The sequence below is a fragment of the Gadus chalcogrammus genome, chromosome 11 (genome assembly GCF_026213295.1).
Source record: "Gadus chalcogrammus isolate NIFS_2021 chromosome 11, NIFS_Gcha_1.0, whole genome shotgun sequence".
NCBI classification, from domain to species: domain Eukaryota; kingdom Metazoa; phylum Chordata; class Actinopteri; order Gadiformes; family Gadidae; genus Gadus; species Gadus chalcogrammus.
Window position 1 is genome coordinate 13,682,160 of NC_079422.1, and position 20,563 is coordinate 13,702,722.

Below are 20,563 nucleotides of genomic sequence, written 5' to 3' on the forward strand. Positions count from 1 at the left end.
CTTTGTAATACCTTACTTAAGTACATATATTTTTTCCCCAGTCTTCCTAATTTCCCCAGTTATGTCTCCCTATCCTATTTCTCAGTGTTATAATATAAAAAGCTCTACTGTTTCTACTTATTTAAAAAATAAATAACAATTCCTGTAGGATGCTTCCCTATGAGGTCGGGGTGTTTATTCAAGCTAGAATGTCTCAACCTTTATCGTATAAATAGTGTTTCTTATTTCCTCTCCCCCTGAAGTCCTGCAGATCTGCATTCTCCTCAAATCCCTGAACCCCGAATCTGTCTTGCTTTCCCATTTCCCAAATCCCTTGCCACCTCTTTGTCATCCCTTCCAATATTCTTGCTTTTCTCTCAACTTCACGAAATTATGTTAAATCCACCCTTCCCTTTTGAGCCTATGCGTTTTAGCCATAGAGCCCAGTTATCAAACATGGCCGCGGTGCAGTGTGGGATATTTGTACGTCACATATCGTGGCACCGTTTATTTTTCAGTACGAGAAGCGTCACAGTTGCTGAGGAAGGTCAGACAGGATATTGACAGGGTGATCAGAGACACCCCCCACATGCCAAAACGTGGGTCACTAGCGACAGATCACACATATTCAATGTTGGTATAATCGTGTATCAGCAAACTGTGTGATTAGCATGTTAATCCATGCTGTGTGGACGGATGAGGACTAGATCCACGAGAAGCGCACATTTTCAACATAGCTATCGATCGCCTGGCTAGCCAACATGACTTCTTCTCCAACTGACGGAAGTGTGAGTGTCAAAACCGAAAGCCCATCTAGCTTCAAGTCATATTCCATTACGGGGAATATTCAGCAGTTGTTAAGACATGTAAAGGTGGAGAACCTAGTGGCAGGGCTGAGTGGGGGCGTAGTGTCTACGATGGTCCTCCATCCTTTGGATTTAGTCAAAATCAGGTTTGCAGGTAGGTGTACCTAACCAACACGTGTGACAGTGGCATTGGTTATTCACGTGTTTTCCATTCTTCCATTGATCTTGAGAATGTGCCATTTGTTTACGTTCAGTAAGCGACGGACTGGACTTGAGACCTAAATACAATGGCATCATCCACTGTATGAGGAGTGTCTGGCAACAAGAAGGTCTGAGAGGGCTCTACCAAGGAGCTACACCTAACATTTGGGGCGCTGGAGCCTCATGGGGTCTCTACTTCTTCTTGTAAGTAGCCTGTTGGCCATGTAATGTACCGCACACATTCACAGTCAATCATACACAAAACATTAATATGTATTGGGATTGCACATCAAAGTGTCACATCTCACAATGCTAATCAGGACTTTCTCAAAATGTTCCTCTCACTGTTATACACTCACTGAAAATAGGATTGTACTGTGTATCATAGTGTTATGATTGTCCAAAGCAGCCGGTTCATATCTTCATAAGTTTGTATCGGTAACCTGTCTCTTGGCTATGCTTACTCTCCCCACAGTTACAACGCCATCAAAGCATACACAAAGGAAGGTCGCCAAACGGAGCTGAGTGCCACAGAGCACCTGGTGTCCGCGGCTGAAGCAGGTTAGCGCCGCTTAGAACCAGGCCTGGCTGCCGCCTTACTACGAGCACGCATACCCTATTGACACACTGATAATGACTGTTGGCTTCTTCCCACCAACACACAGATAATGCTGCACAGTGCGCCCATAATGGGGAAATGCTAATTAGCTTGTGCCTCCTCTATTCATTCAGTCCCCATAGTCACATGTCAGATTTTAAATCAAGTTAGGTGTTTCAAAGTAAGCTGCTCGAAAGCGTTAACGGGATAGATATTTTGTAAAGAGACTGCACACAAACATGGAAGATTCTCAGGGGGGATGGGAGTAGATTTGAACTATTGCTGGAACAATTGATATAGTAAAGTCATTTTGCTTAACAACGTCATGAGCCCATCTCACATTGGGACGAGAAATAAGGATACAAACTAGGATGTCGGAATATAATTTTTTATTAAATATGCAAATGGTTAATGTGCTCGCAGCTCATGTTTGTTATTAGTGTGTTAGTGTATTATTGTGTATCTGTATTTCTTTTTATATGCTTCTAATTCATTGCTTAGATTCATAAGATAATGTGCATTCTCGCCACCTGTCCTGACGAAGTGTGTTTCTTACTGCATGTCTCTTTTCCATTTAGGTATACTGACTCTAACAATAACCAACCCAATCTGGGTGACCAAGACCAGGCTAATTCTGCAATACAACAGTGACCCTAGCAGCAAACAGTACAAGGGCATGGTTGATGCATTGATCAAGATTTACCAGCAGGAGGGAGTGCGTGGACTATACAGAGTAAGTGTTGATTTGCGAATTACAGTTGGTAAATGTTTAAGCTAATACTAATGTCAGCTTTACTTTGTAATACCTCATTCCCCACCTGTCCTTAACATTTTTGATTGGGTTGCATTGGATTTGCCACTAGAGGGCACTCCTCAGCCATATTAATGCATTATAAACAACGCTGCGCCATGATCTGATATGAAGTGATAATTCATTATTACTTAGTAACATTGCCTTTCTTAATGCTATGTTGGTGCATTTATGCGTGATGTATTGTTTCATATGCTTTTGAAGAAGCACAACAGTTCTTTAAATAATGAAATAGCTTTGGTTCGAATTCATGATGTTATTGTATTTTCTTTTAAGGGGTACATCCCTGGATTGTTTGGGACGTCTCATGGAGCACTCCAGTTCATGGCCTATGAAGAGCTGAAGAGAGACTACACCAAATACAAGAACATGGCTCCAGAGCAGAAGCTGGTGAGTCAGCAGTTCCTCAGGGCTCATGTTTCCCATTCCATGACCCATGGCTGTTCACCCCATCTGTCTCCCCAAATGTTATATATATATATATGTATGTGTGTGTGCTAGGTGTGGATATACATCTATACAATCATGTGTATCCCACCTTCACAGAACCCACTGGAATACATCACAATGGCAGCCCTATCCAAAATATTTGCTGTGGCGACGACGTACCCTTACCAGGTGGTCCGGGCTCGACTGCAGGACCAGCACAACAAATACAATGGCGTCACAGATGTCATCAGACGGACGTGGAGGTACAGAGAGACTTCATCCAGATCCACAGATGTTGTATCGAGATCAAAGTTCAAATCATTAATTTATAGCTTAAATCTGTTCTGATCTTTTTGGTAGAAATCTATTGGCAAGGGACAAAAGTGGGATTTAATTTGGTGTGCTAATCCCCCCCTAAAAAGTTAGTTTTTATTACACACAGATGTCATGAGAGATCTTTTTATCCGTCTCCGCAGGAACGAAGGTGCCCGGGGCTTCTACAAAGGCATAGGGCCCAACGTGATCCGCGTCACTCCCGCTTGCTGCATCACCTTTGTGGTGTACGAGAACGTTTCTCGCTTACTGCTGGGTCAGTACAAGTGAGTAACGGGTGCAAAGGACACAACAAAACCGAGACATGGGTCTGGAGCTGGCCAAGCACCGCTGTGGGAGAGGCACTTGGACCGAGGCGCCAAAGTGGGCAGACATAGCTGGAGAGACCTGCTTACACTTATGAACTCCTTATATTGCCAGGAGCAACAAGAGACTCCCTGCTGTGGGGTTACACCCGGACGAGACTGGATGAGATGGGAGCGTAGATGTATTTTGAGATACTCTTTGAAATGCGAATGTTTCTATCCTAAACAGGGTTATTGAGTTACAGCAACTAGCATCTGAAATTATAGATGCTAGTTGTTGTAACATCGGCCTCTTGAAATTAGAGAGGGCGAGAGCCTTGAACATCAGTGCAAAATACATGCCTTTCATTCTGAGTTGCAACGATTTCTTCCTGGAATTGAAGATTAACCGTAACAAATTTCCAATCATCCTTTAACAACATCAAAACGCAACCTTTGGTCTCAGGTTTTTAGTTGCTTTCAAACAGCTTATTAATTTATATATAAAACATTTGGGTTGCTTTTTAATTAATTACAGGATTTTCTTTACAAAAATGTGTATTTATTTCCTCCTTGGTTCACGTATTAAGAATTTGTGTGTGAATATAATTTTAATATGTCTTTTTAATTTCATTTTTTATAACCGATACCTGCTCATTTGGAAATACAGCAAATACATATCGCTTATCATTTTTTCATAATCATGCAAATACAATACAAAAGTGAAATGGTAACTTTCAATGAGACTGAACAACATGAGGAAACGCGTGATTTAACTTAAGTTATAAAAAAAAAAGACTTCTTTACTAGCAGTAATCAATCATTTTTCTTCACTGCATATGCTACAAAACATTAGCAATGTACAGTAAAAAATTACAGTACTGTTCTCTATCAACTAGCATTACAGAGCTACATTCAAGTTAAAAATCCCTTCTCATGTTCCAGCCACGCCTGATGGTTTTATAGAGGGAGATAACACTGCACTCCCAGGGGCCTGCCAGCCCTTTTAGCTAATTATATATACGTTCAAAATGATTTTGGAAGCTCTTCAATGACGATCCTGGAGACAGAATTCCAGCCCGTGGACGCGTCACCCCGGGGGTAGTCAGAACATGTCCCCACCCAAACAGCCACGTCCACCAGGCCCGACTTCATGCCTTCGCACAACCCTTCCACTGGGGAACACACACACACACGAAGAGAGCAGTACAGTCATTTCACCTTCAGCCAAGGCCTGAAGCCCACTCCAGAGCAGTTAAGTGGCTTTAATCTCCCACACAGTGGTTTAAAGCTAATTGAAAGCATATTGCTGACAGGAAAAGCTTTTTTTATTATATGCTCTTGGTGAGAGCTCTACTCTTTATTGATTGTCAACTTCTGCTTAAGAAACTGTACCCTAAAATAGCATATTGTGGGACATAGTAATTTACAAGGATATATTTAACTTTTTTTTATATAATATCAGACTTGGAATACGACTTATAAATATAGATAAAAGGCCTAAAGATAAAGGTCTTATGTCTATATTTATAACTCCATATGAATATTTTAGATTTAGAAATGTTCATATATCAAAAATAACTGATCTCATACTCATGGCGACCTCATACATCTCAAAAAATGTCCACAAACTATAAATCAAATCACAATTGAAAAGGATTATCGCATTTTGTCCCTCAGTTCAGTCCTCACCTGAAGATGTCCTGTGGATGTTAATGGTGGAGTTGAGCTCTGGGCTGCCCTGATCCAGGTAGATGATGGATTCGACGGGCAGAGGGCCTGTACACTCTGCACCATTAAAGGTGAAGTACCATCTCTGGCAGCAAGCGGTCTTACACTTGAGTCTGAGGGAACCGCTGAAGAGAACTCTCAGGGCGCTGTCTGAGCGCAGCTTGGTAAATGTGCAGTCCTGAAACCAGCACAAGATATAAAAAGGTTCAAGTATTAGGAAGGACACTAGCCTGGCACTGTCCAATAGTAAAGGAGAACTATTGAATCTGCATCGACAAGGGTAGTTCATTGTCTTGGACTATTATCTTGAGTTTGAAATACTCACAGCAGACAGCAACTAAAGCATCTCACAGCGCTACAGCATGCAAAAACATCTGCACTCAATAGATATTTAAGTTTAGACTTATACTCTACTTATATACACTATTATACTGTATTATATATTTACTACATTTAACGGAGCAGTAGGCAAGATTTAGAGGAAATTCCAAAAACTGACAAGAATTTCAAAAGCCAGAAGGAAACAAAAACATCACACTGCCCTGAGCCTGCCCTGAACTAGCACTGCTTGGTTGTTTTTTTTAGGCGGATTAAACATTCTTTGCGAGTCTACTACACAGTCATAAGGCACACTATAATTTATTTAGTCTTATGTTATCTGTCTTAATTATTTTTACATATATATGGCCTACTGCTCTTTTTATTTATTTCACGATTAATGTAGTCAAGTACAGTAGGGTGATTAAATAAAATAAACCAGCAACGTGTATTTTACACCTCTCTGAGCTCCCCACTGTCTCCCTAATGTAAAAACATCAGCATTAACTTACTGCTATTTTCCCCAGGTCGATGCCGTAGTTGAGAGAGTTCCAGGCACACTGCTTGTAGTTGGGTCTCCAGGGCTCCTCAAACACCTCACTCACACACTCGCCCTTCTCGCCTCTCATGCCATCACGGCCGGGGATGCCCGGCGTCCCAGGGATGCCGTTGGTTCCGGGGTTTCCCTCTCTGCCAGGGTTACCCGCTGGCCCTTGCAGACAGCTTCCGTACTTAAGGGTTTAAGATCAGTCGAGAGAAAACAGGGAGGTGGAGTTGAAGAGAGAAGGTGTGGTAGGTGGTGGTGATGATGAGCACAAATGAGGGTAAGGGGAAAAAGGAAGAGGAAAGACATACTGTCCGAAGAAGAAATCATATAGGTGACTTTGTGTTTCCTAAGGGTTAGTCAGGAGATTATCTTATCAAACCGAGCCCCATTGTTAAACCATGAGTTGAGTGGATGAGTTCACTCGAGGGTCTGACACTGAAGGTCTTGTGGTGACAGTAAACCTCGGGAGGTTCCTGCTCAGCGTCTGACTAAGAGATATCCTGGAGTGAATCACGGCTATTTTTTAAAACAGATGCTGCCTTTTTGTGATGCTGACTCAATCCCAGACAGACAGGCTGGCTACTCAGCCAACACCACACAGGGTGAGGGGGAGCCCTAATGCAGTTACAAGGTGACATTTGGTTCTAATCATGTGGTGGACCAAGGGAAAACAGACGCCTGCAGATAGATTACCACATCGGAGGATGGATAATGGGTCAAAGGGAAATGTTTACATCACGAGAGGTTTGTATTTAATGGTCGGATGAATTGTAAGCTAAAGCAGTTTGTGCATGCTGTGTAAACAGTATTTGTGATGACAACTGCATCCAGTGGTGACAAGAGTGAGAACAGTGCTGCATTGAGCAAACCCTGGTGCCCACTGAGGTAGTGGTCTTGAACAAAGACTATCACTGCCTTGTTTTTTTAAGCCTAGTTTGAGTGGGAGTTGAGGCATAACATGGCCAAAAGCCAAAGCAAAGACGGCCTCAAGAGAAAACAAAATCTCAAGTTTCAGGATGGAGCCCTAACTTAATTGGGTGGCCGGGGGAGGGGAAGACTCATTTTGGTTTTTAGTCTGGGATTGGCAAATCCTTGGATGGTATATCTGAAAGTGAGGAAGAGGATCAGATCTGATCTCGTGGGTATCTATATACAGCTGTCTGCTGGAAAAGCCCCTGGTCTGTTTTAGTCATCAAGTGGTGGTCATGCTTGAGCCACACAACCATCTGCTGTGCTCTGCTGGAACCATGGTGCATGACATCATGCTTCGCAGTGCAGTGACTGCCGCAATAAATGCATCAAGTGCTGAATTCTAATGGAATATGTGGTGGCATTGCATGTGAGCTAACGGAATTTGTCTGTGTAATAAAACATTATTATTTGATCATGAATGGACCAAACGATGGAAATGCTTCAGAGGTACTGTAGACCCCTCCAATATAGAAGAAAATTTCGCCAGGGTTTGGTATTCAAAAATGGGAAATAAATGATGACATGTTAGTAAGGCTGGGGTTTGTATTTGGAGCCCATTCAAAGTATACACTACGGTGAATGGAGCCTCTGTCCAGTCCACTGAACTTTACAGCTGGCTTTTATATTAACCTCCTGCCTTGTGAATGTAGCAGTGCGGCCTGAAAAGTGTAAGAAGTTTAGTTCTAGCTCAAGCAAGAGCATGCAAAGAAGCATTCAGGAATCACATTTTAATTTATGCATAGGGCAAGAAGTTATGCAAAACATGCAAAGCACGGCTTTGGTGATCTGACAAGCAATTGTTTTTTTATGTTAAAACTGTATTTTTCTCCCCGTTTGTTTTAAACAATTTGATTATGGAATATCTTGGATGATTACCATGGTGTTTGAATTGGTAGATCGTGCTTCCTCTGAGATTCTAGTGCAGTTGGGATTGTCTGCATCGTTTCCAGTGCACTAGATACAGAGGGTGACATGAGTTACCAGATTCATTATACAATGCTGCTCTGGTCTGTCAAATGTAAATGTGAAGGTCAATATTTCAGGGGGGTTAGTGTGATTTAGATTGAGCATTGCATAGGCGTACTGCATACAACTACAAAGCGTTACGCATAAACAATATTGAGAATATTGTTTCAAAGCTTTTTGCCATGTGTTGTCAATACTGCTGAAATGAGACAGAAACAGAAAAGTCAGACTCAATCTCAATATCAGAACTTCCTTTCTGGGCCGGCATTCTTTATTTTCGTTGTGTCTGCTGGAAAGATGCCAACTTTGGCTTAGACATATAACAAAAAGTCCTATGTCTAAAATATATTGTCATTAAAAGACTGACATTCAATACATATGTTTTTCTTATAGGTAACTTTGCCATAACCTCATAACGTCATAACATGCTATTACTCATTATAAACATGTATTTTGTATTTTTTGGATATATAGTGTTTTACTATTTGTAATTTAATAATCACAAAAAGGTCGCCTAAAAATTCTACTTTAAATAGTCTGCAATTGAAGCAGCCTATATTTGTCAAACAAAGAGAAAACATTTAGGAACGGCTAAGTTCGAATTGCGAATTATTTCCTTTTATATATTTGGCTTCATGTAACTGTCTTACCTTATCAAATTCTGCATCCTTTCGATACCCTCGGTTCCTCACCTTTTCCACTGCATAAAGAGGAAGAACGAGGCAGACGAGTAGCAGCAGCCGGCCGAAAGGAGACATCGTGTCTCGGCGAAGATGCGATTTGAGCCAAAGCTTCACTCCAACAGGAGTTTTGGTTGAGGAGGCAGGTAGGTTGAGAGAGGATCCTGAATTGTAGCGTTATCCCGGTCTACTTCAACGCAATTTCCGGTCTGTTACTTATTACGAGACAATTTACTGCCAGTTAACTTTCCCCGGTGCGAGAAGAATAAGAAAATGACGAGAAAAGCGATATAAATGGGGGTTAATATAGAGTTTTGACGAAACATTTGACCAAGTAATATCCGAAAGATTGAATAGAAAAGGATTTCAATCTATCGCATGTCACACCCTCTCTCACCGCTATACCCATCTAACTGAATGGCCCGCCCTCTTTCGCCAACAACGCTCGTTTGGAGCATCCCCTTCCATGCGTTCCGTCGTGGGAGGAGATCGCCTGGGAACGAGGTTAGGAGGCAGGGCAAAACGGAGAGGAACGGTGAACTTCGCGCTCAACATGTGATGTTTGCAAAGCAAGTCAAGTTGTTTCACTAGTTATAAAGGACACAACAATACACGTTAAGACGTTATTTTATCTTAATTTTATTATCCAGTAACATTTGTATCAAATAAGAAATTGGCATAGGCCTATTTAGGCTAAACAATTGAATGAATCACATATAATATGCCTATACATTTTTAAAAACAGCAGAAAACAGTATAAATGAAATCAACTCTCGGTAAACTGACTTAGGCTTGCACAAGTTTCAAGAATATGATTCCCTTTTATTGCGTAAAAATACAATCTTACTTGTACTCCCAAATGGTAAATGTCTGCCATTGGGCCAATCGGTTCTCCATGCGCCAAAGCACAGACAATTAAATACTGGGTCATAAGCAAATATTCTGACGATCGATGAGATGAAAAGAATATGGTCTGTATGTAATTCATATAAATAACCCATAAACAGCACCACCCAGTCTTTTACCTATTTGAGACCATTGCAAATGTGTGATTTGTGCTTCGATATACACAGTGCAAATTGATTTAAAATGTTTTATTTTTATCTTATTTAACCACAAATATGTAGCCTATACCATAAAAACATATGACCGGAAGCAATTTCTCCCAAGCAGTGTATTTTCTTCTACAAGAGCCGTAAGTGTAAAGTTGAAATTCTGGAAAATGGTTAGATCACAAATAAAGATGGGGGTGTATATTGCATTATATAAAAAGTTGAAAAGTTGAGTTAACTCATCTCAACTCAGCATCATCTCGAAATATGCTTGTAGAATCACGTAAACAAGGCATTTTAAAAACAGTATAAAAAAGGTTTCAGACTACATTTGCTAAACATTCTTTTCATGACACAGTTGGCTTATAAAAAGGTAAAAGAAATTACTATCTTGCAGTTTGATTGGCAACAAACTTCCTCACCACGACACCCAGTGTAAGACTTACCCAGTGAAAGAGACGTGCATATCTATACAATACATTATTTACATATACATTGCATTTTTTCACTACAGCTTGCAGTAACATCGACAAAGTGTTTCTAAGAAAATCCCCAAACAGCTTTTCATGTGTTCTATGAAACAACTCTATTGCTTGTTATATAGAGAACAAAGACAGGCCGCACACAGTGGTAAAGCATTTTTTCTGAATTGCACAATAAAGCTAAGTGACACGGAGACACCATTAAAAATAGAAAATTACATATACCAGCAAACGGCCCTGAATGAACCCTTGAGCTGGGCTAAAACCATGCTTACTAATGACTGACTGTGATCTAAACGACAATAAAAAAGAATGATAAAATAGAATAATAATAAAGTGGTTATGTTAAGACACAATGAGATCCAAGTCTGTCACAAACAAATGTGCGCAGACAACAGCTGGCGCTTGTAACAGATTTTCTAAACAAAAATACACTAGATTGGTTTGGTTGTTTGGTTGGTTCAATGGTCCACTGTCGGATGGATGGATTGATGGATGGGTGGATGATGGTTGTGGATAGCTTGCCGTCTCAGTAGCTACCATCCTTGTTCACCTTGTCCTTTTTGTCCTCCTGTACTTGGTGCACCACACGGGAGGAGGAACCTTTGGCACTGCCGCCGTGTGATAGGTTTAAAGCTGGATGATGCTGTCCACTGGGAAGCTGTCTGGCCTCTGATAGGTCACTCCTGGGAGTTATCCTGGGAGTCCGACACAACACATCGAAGAGGTCAATGTTATTACACTATAAGTACCTCATCCCAGGAAAGAATTGTTTGAGTGGCTTCACTTCCCCATCAAAAATAAAGTCTTAAAATAATACTAAGCAAGAAAAGTTTGTCGTGTACATTTTGCACTTAAGACCAAAGTATTTCCAGTGTCGGACTCACCTTCCGTCTGGGAGGCGGCGGAAGCTCTCCGAGTGGCTGCTGACCTTGCCGAAGCTCCCGGCCTTGCCCCGTCTCTCCCCCGCATCCCTCTCTTTGTCTCTCTCCCCCCCGCGCCGGGAGCCTCGGCTAGAGGCCGCCCGGTCCAGGTGCTCCCTCCTCGGATTCTCGGAGGTCTCTGAAGACCCCCTGGGGTCCGGGAAGAGCCCCGGGACCAGGGTGCTCGGGCCGGCTCCGGCGGGTGGCTCAGCGGCGTGGCTGCGGTGGCTGCGGTGCCTGTCCGTGGCGGGGTTGGCCCCGGCGCTGGGGGCGGGGCCGGCGGTCGTGTTGGCGGGCACGGCGCCAGTGCTGGTGCCCATGGACTTGGAGATGACCTTGAGCTTGTGGGAGCTGGGCTTGTAGTGCTTCTTCTTGTGCTGCACGCGACTGTTGTGCTTGAGGAAGAACTCGCAGGACTCCTGCAGCACCCGGCGACTCTCGCTGATGGGGCTGTGGGGTGCAGACACACATTGAACACGGGGGTGATGGGGGTCAAGTTATTCACATAAGAGAACGGTGGTGGTCATGGTCTTGAATCGCTTAAGTATCTGTGTTATTTTTATTGTATTTACTTTATTCAACCATTGGCCTGAATTATTTAAATGACGCATTACTTCTTTAAAATAACATTTATGAGCATAAGTACCGGTAGGTTTCTTTTCTTTTAATTTAACCAAGCCATTGGTGGATACAATAATACAGCTCAGATTAATACAAATACAGCAATACTACACTTTTTGTGTGGTGGTGTGTGAAAAGGTTGCCCTCTTACTCTCTCTTGCGGGTGCGGTTGAAGAAGAAGGCCCATTGGGAGCAGGTCTTCCTGCTGCTGACCCAGAACACGCCAGAGATGCCCACTACCAGGGTCATCACGTACTTGACCAGGAACAGAGCCAGGTCTGGACGGCTGCTCTCTGTCGTCTGGGAACAAAGAGGCCAACATTTTAACAGGAACCTTGGGACCTGAAGTGGGTGCCTGTGTGTGTGTGAGTGTGTCTGTATTGCTCTGACACTTGCCTAAATCGAATTTGGAAACAAGCTGCTACAAGGAGTCGGACCATGTCGTCAGCCTTTGTTTTCTCACGCATGCTCTCACTTTCACTGGTTGTAAGTTGCACCAAAACTCCCGCATATATTGTGCACAATATCCATTCGAAGGATCTGGCTACTACCTGCTACTAATTCCAACCATAACCCTGGATAAACAATATTGAATTAATCGGTAGGAATGTATCAAGCATACAAAATATATTTGTATTCCTATAACCTAGGTCTAGCATGCCTCTGTATCACAAAATCTCGAAATCTGGGCCACTTCCTCCCCCCCCCGGTGTCCCCTCCTGAACCCCCGGCTGGGCCCACCTGATGGGCGCAGGGGATGCTGTACTCCTGGCAGCGGTCGTTGATCCAGGTGCTCTCCCAGCCGCGGCGCTGGCTCTGCTCGTAGGTGTAGCAGGCCAGCAGCGTGAGCAGCGGCGCCAGGTACAGCGTGCTGAACACGCCGATGCGGATCATGAACTTCTTCAGCTTGCTCAGGTTGCGCTCGTCGTGCTGGATCACCTGCCGCACGTTGTTGAGCGACACGATGCCGGCCAGCAGCAGCGAGAGGCCCACCAGCACGCCGGCGCACAGCGGCGCCAGCACGAAGTAGCGCAGGGCGTCAAGGTCGTAGAGGCCCACGAAGCACACGCCGCTGATGCTGTCGCCCTCCACCTTGTTGAGGGCCAGCAGCAGGACGGTCAGGACCCCCGGGATCCCCCAGGCCGCAGAGTGGAACCACACCTGCGCACACATCATGGTTATGCCGTTAGCACAGATGGAGGAAGGCTAGCCCTCTGCAGAGGGGAACCACACCCGGGCGCACATCCCGCTAACGCTGTCAGCACAGACATGTAGAGGCACTCTATCTGCTTGATCGCGTGCCTGCTTGATTACTGCTTCGGGAGTAGTCGCTAGTTTAAGGTTACTTATATGCATAGTTTAGTAAGTATCTGTATTAATTATACATTTTAATAAGTACTTATCTTCAATATGTACTCATGTACATAATATGTGTAACTATTCAAATGTAACTAGTTACTAACAAAATATTAATGCAACGTCTATTACCGCTTCTCGTGGCCCAGCTAGCCATATATATAGCCCTATACAGAGCTCCCCTTTCAGAAGCTTCTCCTCTCACCTTTCTACTGCAATGTAGAAACATAATTCATAATGTTGAAGTATCATGTATTTAGATTCATTTTCAAGCAACTTTTCAAAACCTACTATATCGGTAGCATTACAGAAACTCCTCTCTTAAAGTCTTTCATGGTTCCCTTTTCCTCTTAAAACCTCTCCCTAAAGTGAAATAAATCCAGCGAATCGAAGAAGCCACGCACCGCCTTCTTCTCGATGGCCTCACAGCTCCACTTGGGCCCGGCGGCCAGGAACCAGGTGATGGTGAGGATCACCCACCAGATCATGCCGGCGGTGGAGAAGAAGTAGAGCAGCATGAAGAGCAGGGAGCAGCCCTTGCTCTGGGAGCCCAGCACCACCGTGTCCAGTGCACCGGGCTGCGTGGCCGCCGAGCACGCCGCCGTGTCGCCCAGCAGGAAGCCCAGGAAGTAGATGAGCGACACGAAGCTGTAGCACACGGCGTAGAAGATGATGGGCCGTTCGGGGTAGCGGAAGCGCTTGACGTCGATGAGGAAGGTGAGGAAGGTGAAGAGCGTGGCGGCCAGGCAGATGATGGAACACACGCCGATGAAGCTCTTGGCAAACTCCAACTCGTGGGGCGTGAAGTACATGTTCTGGCAGGGCGGGGCGCAGTCGGGGGAGCCCAGGAAGTGGGAGCCCTGGCCCGGCTTGGTCTTCAGCTGCAGCGGGCACCAGAAGCCCAGGTCCCTCTTGGTGGACGAGGAGCTCTTGGCTGTGGTCTGGGGAACGTCTGAGCCACTGAAGCTGCATGTCTCCAATCTGTGGCAGCAAAGCAGCAAAATGCATACGACTATTCACTGAGACCTTGTTATCGAAACAGAAATCAAATTATATACTAACTATATATGACTAGATCTTGTAAAATAAACCACCCTCTAGAAATATTATCAATAACTATTTTCCTGAAATGAAAAATCGAATGCAGTTAATCAATGTTATGCAGGTTATGCAGGTTATGCAGGTAAGGGACCAAAAACATCTTTAAGCAGTCCAAGACACCATTCCCTGTGCACTGATTAGTTCCGGTTGTTGTGTAGTATTATTTGCAGTGCACATCCCTCCCCCCGGCGGTGTAGTGTCCCCTACCTGTCACACTGCAGCTCCGGCGGCCATGTGACCTCAAAGGTAGTGATGAGCTTGTTGCAGTCAGTGAGCACGGCCTCGCACTGCTCTCTGCACGGACGCAGCACGTTGGTGCCCTCTGTGCACGCCGGGATGAAGGCCTGGCAGAGAAAGTGGTGCACGTCTGGAGAGCAGTTTAGGTTCACGAGGGGCATGAAGGGCTGGGGGAGCACAGGGACATGGTTAGCAGGGTTACATAGAAACAATAAATCGTTCATTTGTGGCAATATGATATGCATTGCGATGATGTTAATATATATTTTTTGAGACCAAATACAGCAGAACATAGTTGATGCAACATTTGTGACTAACATTCTATTGAATGTTTTTACAAAAAAATATTTCTGAGTTCACCTGACTATACAAGTATTATGGAAGCAAAGAATCCTAAATATCACCATATTTTTCCCCCCAAATCCCTTATGAGGATCGGTTCTATATAAGAGCAGTTCAGCTGGGTAAGTAAGATGCTTTTGATACATCCTACGTGGGAGCTATGAGTCATCCTAGCATCTTAGCCTCAGTGCTGTGCAGTTAAGCCTCCTTCCTTCCTTCTCCCCCCTCTGGATAAACCTCCAAGCGAGTATGTACGATCATACCTGACAATAACAAAACTGATGAACCGTCAATAGATGAACACAATGGACCACTTCACTGTTTGTCAATAACTATATTACTCAGAGTTTTTGGATACCTGTTTAGATTCATGTTAGCTTGTTGAGTCATTGAATATGGTAACAATTAATATCATTTTCTTTGTCTTAAAGCTTCGTGTTTGTTGCAAACAATAGCATTTATAATCACATTTTTGAATTCCACTGATTACTTTCAAAACAAACATCAAGTTTGTTCAAGGACACATTGAAACCATTTTCTTTGCTTATCAGCCAGAGCTTGACGGCTTTGAGGAAGCCCTGGTCTGGATTTTCCAACGTTCCAGGAATGGGATAAATGATTCCATGTTGTGGAATGAACTGCCAAAAGCAGCAGATTGAAGCTGTGAAAGTTTCACTGTTTCAATCTGTTATCAATCAGCTCTGAGGAAGGGGAAGTTGGAAAAACATCAATGAGCTATTTACAGATTTTTTGTTGAATTTGCGCCTTGAGGCAGTACGGTACGTGTAAGTGTATGTACACCTCCAGTAAGCAGTTGCTGCTGTGATCTGTATGAGAACATGGAGGCGCCTCAGTGTCAGCATTACATGCTACATCACCCAGGCTTTAAGGCCATTTTTTACTCAATGTACAATGTAGGCTGGCATGCTCAGAAAGATTAAATGGTCATCACACACACACACACACACACACACACACACACACACACACACACACACACACACACACACACACACACACACACACACACACACACACACACACACACACACACATACACAAACACAGAGTTCGTCTTCTTCCTATTCTAAATTGTGTTCATCAACAGATGTCCCTGACCAGGGACAATCCTGCAAATATGTTTTTTAAGGACCAGCACAAATGATTCAGGGGAGAAAGGCAGAACCTCCCCACGGTACTGAAGCCCACAGCCGGAGTGGCTGAGCTCTGAAGTCCCACAGTTTCCACCCCACAAAGGACCTCATTCAAGGGCCATTCTGCAACCTCTTCCGTTACAGCAGCGTAGTGGAGGCGCGCCGCCCAAGTGCGGGGGCCATGGGTCTGTCAGACAGGAAATGGACGGCCAAATAGCTTATCGGGAAAACCACCCATCTGTGGACCACTAGGCAACAAGAGGCCTGGGTTGATGGGTCCATTCCACCCGGTTGCCACAGTATTTGTTTGCTTTTGAATATACAGCATGGCCGAAGATTCAAGTGTATTTAGGTATTGTTGTATATACGTTTGCCCTTTTTTATTCAAGTTCGGTTGCTAAAAGGTGTTTTACACATCAAGGGCCTATCATTCTGACAGCACTTTATGATGCTGTATACTGTTATGATGAACATAATCAACCACAACAGCACAATGCTGTCTTCTGATCTTTTTTTTTTTTTATTCCTTCCATTTCAGGAACACAAATCCATACATCAAGCGAATATATCTGCAAGACTTGCAGATATATCCAATCGTACATCAGGATTCCGAATGACTTGTATACACCTACTAAAGATATACAAGATAGTAATTAAGAATCATTGTGGACACAATGTGAGCGCCAATGATTAGCTTTAAAAAAAACATTAATGCTCATGAGTGTAAGAGTCTACAGCTACATGTTGGCATATAAAACACATAGAGGAGCATGGGCACACACACACACGCACGCACGCACGCACTCACGCACACACACACACACACACACACACACACACACACACACACACACACAGGCTCTTATGTCTTGTAGAAGTCAGAGAACTCCACTATTCAATGTCTGCGTTCGCTGCTTTCTAAACGGTCCCTGGCTGTAGGCCCACACAGCCTCTCTGGGGGTCTGACAGCCCCTCTCTCAGACAGAGGGCGTCCTTGTCTTGCTCTGCTGTGCAGGTCCCAGAATTCATCCGAATGAGCTCTGCCTTCTCCTACAATCCCCGCGTTTTATTTGTTTAGTGTCATCGGATGGATCAGGGCTAGGAGGCAGGAGTCGACTTACTCCTCTAAGAGGCTAAATCCTCTGCAGAGGAGTTTTATTCCCAAGGCTGCAAGGATTTACCATTCTAAAAACGACAGACATGCATCAACACTTTTTATGTGTTTCATGCTGCTGTCTCTCACAACCTTAAAGTCTGTTTGTATATCATGCGACTGTAAAATAACTGATTATTTGACGGACGGTATCTGAAAGTATTCCCACTATTTTGTCTGAATGTGATCTCAATTTCGTTGAACTTGTGTGGACTTCAGTAAGACTAGCAGACTACAGCATTTAACGCTGATGGAGAAAGGGGAATCTTTTAAAGGACCTGTTTCTTTGAGCACCTCAGTCGACATTTGATAGCTGGAAAATGGTTGAAATCTAGATAGAGGCACTGGGAAGGTCAACCCCTTTTCGGAACATTTTACTGATTTCTGCCGCCTGCTATGATAACCCTCAAAAGTATTTTTTGAGTTCAGCTCAAGTTGAACACATTCCTAAGGTTATGAATAAAAACCAAAGGACAATAATAATTGTGGCCACATGCTCAGTATTGAGGACGGTGTGCCTGTGTGCGTGTGTGCCTATATGTGTGTGTGTGTGTGTGTGTGTGTGTGTGTGTGTGTGTGTGTGTGTGTGTGTGTGTGTGTGTGTGTGTGTGTGTATGACAGTCACCTTGGAGACAATACTTAGCAGCATTGTGTACAGGGGGGAAATGAGTGAGTGATTATGTGAGCGAGAGAGAGGGTAAGAGACAGAGAGAGCAAGATAGAGAGAGAGCCAAAGAGAGAGCCAGAGAGAGAGAGAGAGAGAGAGAGAGAGAGAGAGAGAGAGAGAGAGAGAGAGAGAGAGAGAGAGAGAGAGAGAGAGAGAGAGAGAGAGAGAGAGAGAGAGAGAGAGAGAGAGAGAGAGAGAGGAGGGGGTATAGAGTGTGGTATGCAGGCTAGGCTTTGTGTGCGACTGGGTGGGGTGTGTTCCTCCTCCCCTTCCTTCCACCAAAAAAAAAAAAGATAATCAAAGGAATCCCACAACAAAGCCAACGGTGTCCCTGTGGCTGGAGGTTGCTGTGAAATAAGAAGACATTGAACACCTCTCAGCCAGATGTTCCACAAAGAATCCTTCGGCAGATCACTCTTCCCCTCACACGACTGAACAAACAACAGGCGCGTGTTACTGAACCCTGGGCCCAGTAGAAATACCAGGACACAAGAAACAGTCCCAGTCCACTGTGGTGGAACTGGGATCAGAAGCCACAGCACGGATAGGCTTCATGAGCAGGCCTTCCTCCTTTCCCTGCTGGGGGCATAAGATGTGTTGGAAGCAACAGCGTCATCATTGGATGACATTGTTATTGGGCCTTCTTCCTATCGGCTTGATGACCATTCACAACACAAAGACGGGAAACTCAAGAGTATGTACAGTGTACAGTACTGGTCAGGGTCAGGAGGTTCTGAGTGCACCTACCTCCATCTGATTGGCTGCAACATCCTGGTCGTAGTGCTCCATCATGTTGGGGAAGAAGGTCATGTTGTAGGGCATTCCGAGGCAGCGTGGCACTTTGATTGGCTCACAGGTGAACAGGCTGTGGGCGTGGCAACTTTTGGCCCAAATTATGGCCACGCACACCCACAGCGTTCCGGGCGTCCTCATCGTAGTGGTTGGGTGGTAATGTGGTCTGAAGTTGTATTATTACAATTATGGTTTTCTCGACTGGGACCCGCGTCTCCTGGGCTCAAAATCATAAAAACTTGGCCTGAACGTTGGAATCGGCTGGCTCAAACTTCCATCCACATTCCTGATGCCCCGGGCTCGTCTCCGTGGAGATGTGAGGGTCGGCAGCAGGTGAACAATACCCATCAGCCCCCCCCCCCACCCACCAACCTCCTCAGTCAGGTCACTCGGGAAGCCTGGCTTTACAGTTTGAAGTCCCACAAACCTGAACAAAGAAAGTGATTTGATTATGATTCTATGACGATATTTGGGGATATGCAAATCCAATACCCAGTAGCACACTAGACTACGCTTTTTGGTATGGCACTGTGCTTAACAATAAAGAGACTTGACCTAAATATCTCTGGTCTGTTAGTCTATTGAGAAAAATTCTGAGAGATTAAATGTTTAGATCTTGTATGATGATAAAGTGTAAGCAATATTTGAGGGTGTGTAATAACCAGGTACATGAAAGAAGGATCATTTCAGGCGTGTTGCTGCCAGTTCCACACTCAGGTATCAGATCACATATTACATTTTATAAGCTATTAACCCTAACCTTGCCATTCCATTGTAAAGTGTTCTCTTCGAAAACTGAAATTGATCTAACTTTAAAGGGAAAACATGTAGGAGACTGTTTTTATGTTTATAATCCTTTGAATAGGAGCTGCTAACTTTATAAATAAAAAAGCCTGCTGATGCATATATAGAACTCTCTGCTTATATAGACTCATATATATTCATATATTATATATTAAAGTCCATAGAAAAGGCTTACGTTACTCTATTCGAGCCCACAGAAATATTTTGTTCTCACTGTACGACATTTTATTTTTACAACGTTGACACTGATTTATAATGTCATAGCATTAACGCATGAAGAATACAGTGCTGATCATAGTGGTTAACAATTCAAACACACATGATAAAGCCAATATCTTATTCACCTCATCATCATACAACATTTGCACGCAATATGCTTCTAAGGCACATTGGCAGTAAACATATGTTACAGCTGTTACTGTATTCATTCACTTTAAATACACAACAACAACTTAAGACACATGATATACACGTATTTTAAGCATGGTAGATATTCCCAGAGGTCTGACAACATTATCCCAGCAGGTCGGAAACCAAGTTGGGGTAAAGAGAATAGTAACTTAGACCTGGCCTGGTCGTCCTGGGACAGGCCCAGATCAGCGTCGTTTCTCCAACAAAAGTTAAGTCTTAGAAAAAGCATACACAGACTTACCCTCGGAATCCCAACAGAAGAGCCGACGACTACATGGGTATGTTTGAAAATATACGATTTTTTGCGGATCTGGTGCCGCCGTGAAAGGGTTTTGTGGGACAAACATAGAGTCCCTCCTCCGCCTTCCCTCCTCCGTCTCCTTAGTGTGCGGTTGTCACACAACACTGCAGGTCAGTGAATGCAAGGTATGCAATAACACGTTATAATTAAGAAGAGATGTTTAAGGTAAAACCTAAAAATAGATATCATTCTCTTTTCAACCAAATAATTGTGCTATTACCTTTTAAGGTTACGCATTTGTTGCGCTCTGTTAAATGTGTAATTTAATTGTATTGCATTTTCTACCATCACCGATAGGAGGCGCCATGTTCTCTTAATGCTGTTTAAAAAAAACCAAGGAAGAAATCCTTTTGGTTCATGCATGGACATACCTCTAGATGGCGGTGACCAGATGTTATTCTACATAGACTGTGTGCAGGATTGTTCAAAAACAAAATAAAACATTAATAGATACATTCATAGATACACTATTAAAAAGCTAATTGAAATTATATATTAAAAAATATGTATTA

At 43.7% G+C, this 20,563-nt stretch overlaps 3 protein-coding genes across 7 annotated transcripts; 1 reads left to right on the forward strand and 2 right to left on the reverse strand.

Annotated features, from left to right (window-relative positions):
- The first annotated feature begins 404 nt into the window (after positions 1-404).
- On the forward strand, positions 405-8,370 carry LOC130392497 (mitochondrial folate transporter/carrier-like). The gene is made up of 7 exons (XM_056603017.1): positions 405-939; positions 1,040-1,190; positions 1,462-1,547; positions 2,163-2,317; positions 2,672-2,785; positions 2,942-3,087; positions 3,301-8,370. The coding sequence occupies exons 1-7, from the start codon at positions 741-743 to the stop codon at positions 3,425-3,427; spliced, it is 978 nt and encodes a 325-aa protein (XP_056458992.1). The 5' UTR covers positions 405-740; the 3' UTR covers positions 3,428-8,370.
- On the reverse strand, positions 3,598-9,030 carry LOC130392498 (collagen triple helix repeat-containing protein 1-like). 4 transcript variants are annotated; one of them, XM_056603019.1, is made up of 5 exons: positions 8,668-9,030; positions 7,886-7,963; positions 6,003-6,221; positions 5,134-5,350; positions 3,598-4,616 (listed from the first exon to the last, which is right to left on the reverse strand). In XM_056603019.1, the coding sequence occupies exons 1-5, from the start codon at positions 8,731-8,733 to the stop codon at positions 4,468-4,470; spliced, it is 729 nt and encodes a 242-aa protein (XP_056458994.1). In that variant the 5' UTR covers positions 8,734-9,030; the 3' UTR covers positions 3,598-4,467. The 4 variants fall into 4 exon arrangements, with proteins under 4 accessions (XP_056458994.1, XP_056458993.1, XP_056458996.1 ...); XM_056603018.1 differs by having other exon boundaries at positions 3,599-4,616; positions 8,626-9,029; XM_056603021.1 differs by lacking the exon at positions 7,886-7,963 and having other exon boundaries at positions 3,600-4,616; positions 8,668-9,025.
- A 215-nt stretch (positions 9,031-9,245) lies between these two features.
- fzd6 (frizzled class receptor 6) lies at positions 9,246-20,345 on the reverse strand. Of its 2 annotated transcripts, XM_056603002.1 has the most exons (9): positions 20,272-20,345; positions 19,992-20,155; positions 18,491-18,962; positions 14,398-14,594; positions 13,494-14,070; positions 12,475-12,894; positions 11,885-12,033; positions 11,077-11,562; positions 9,246-10,887 (listed from the first exon to the last, which is right to left on the reverse strand). In XM_056603002.1, the coding sequence occupies exons 3-9, from the start codon at positions 18,674-18,676 to the stop codon at positions 10,719-10,721; spliced, it is 2,184 nt and encodes a 727-aa protein (XP_056458977.1). In that variant the 5' UTR covers positions 18,677-18,962; positions 19,992-20,155; positions 20,272-20,345; the 3' UTR covers positions 9,246-10,718. The 2 variants fall into 2 exon arrangements, with proteins under 2 accessions (XP_056458977.1, XP_056458978.1); XM_056603003.1 differs by having other exon boundaries at positions 19,992-20,316.
- Between the last annotated feature and the right edge of the window lie 218 nt (positions 20,346-20,563).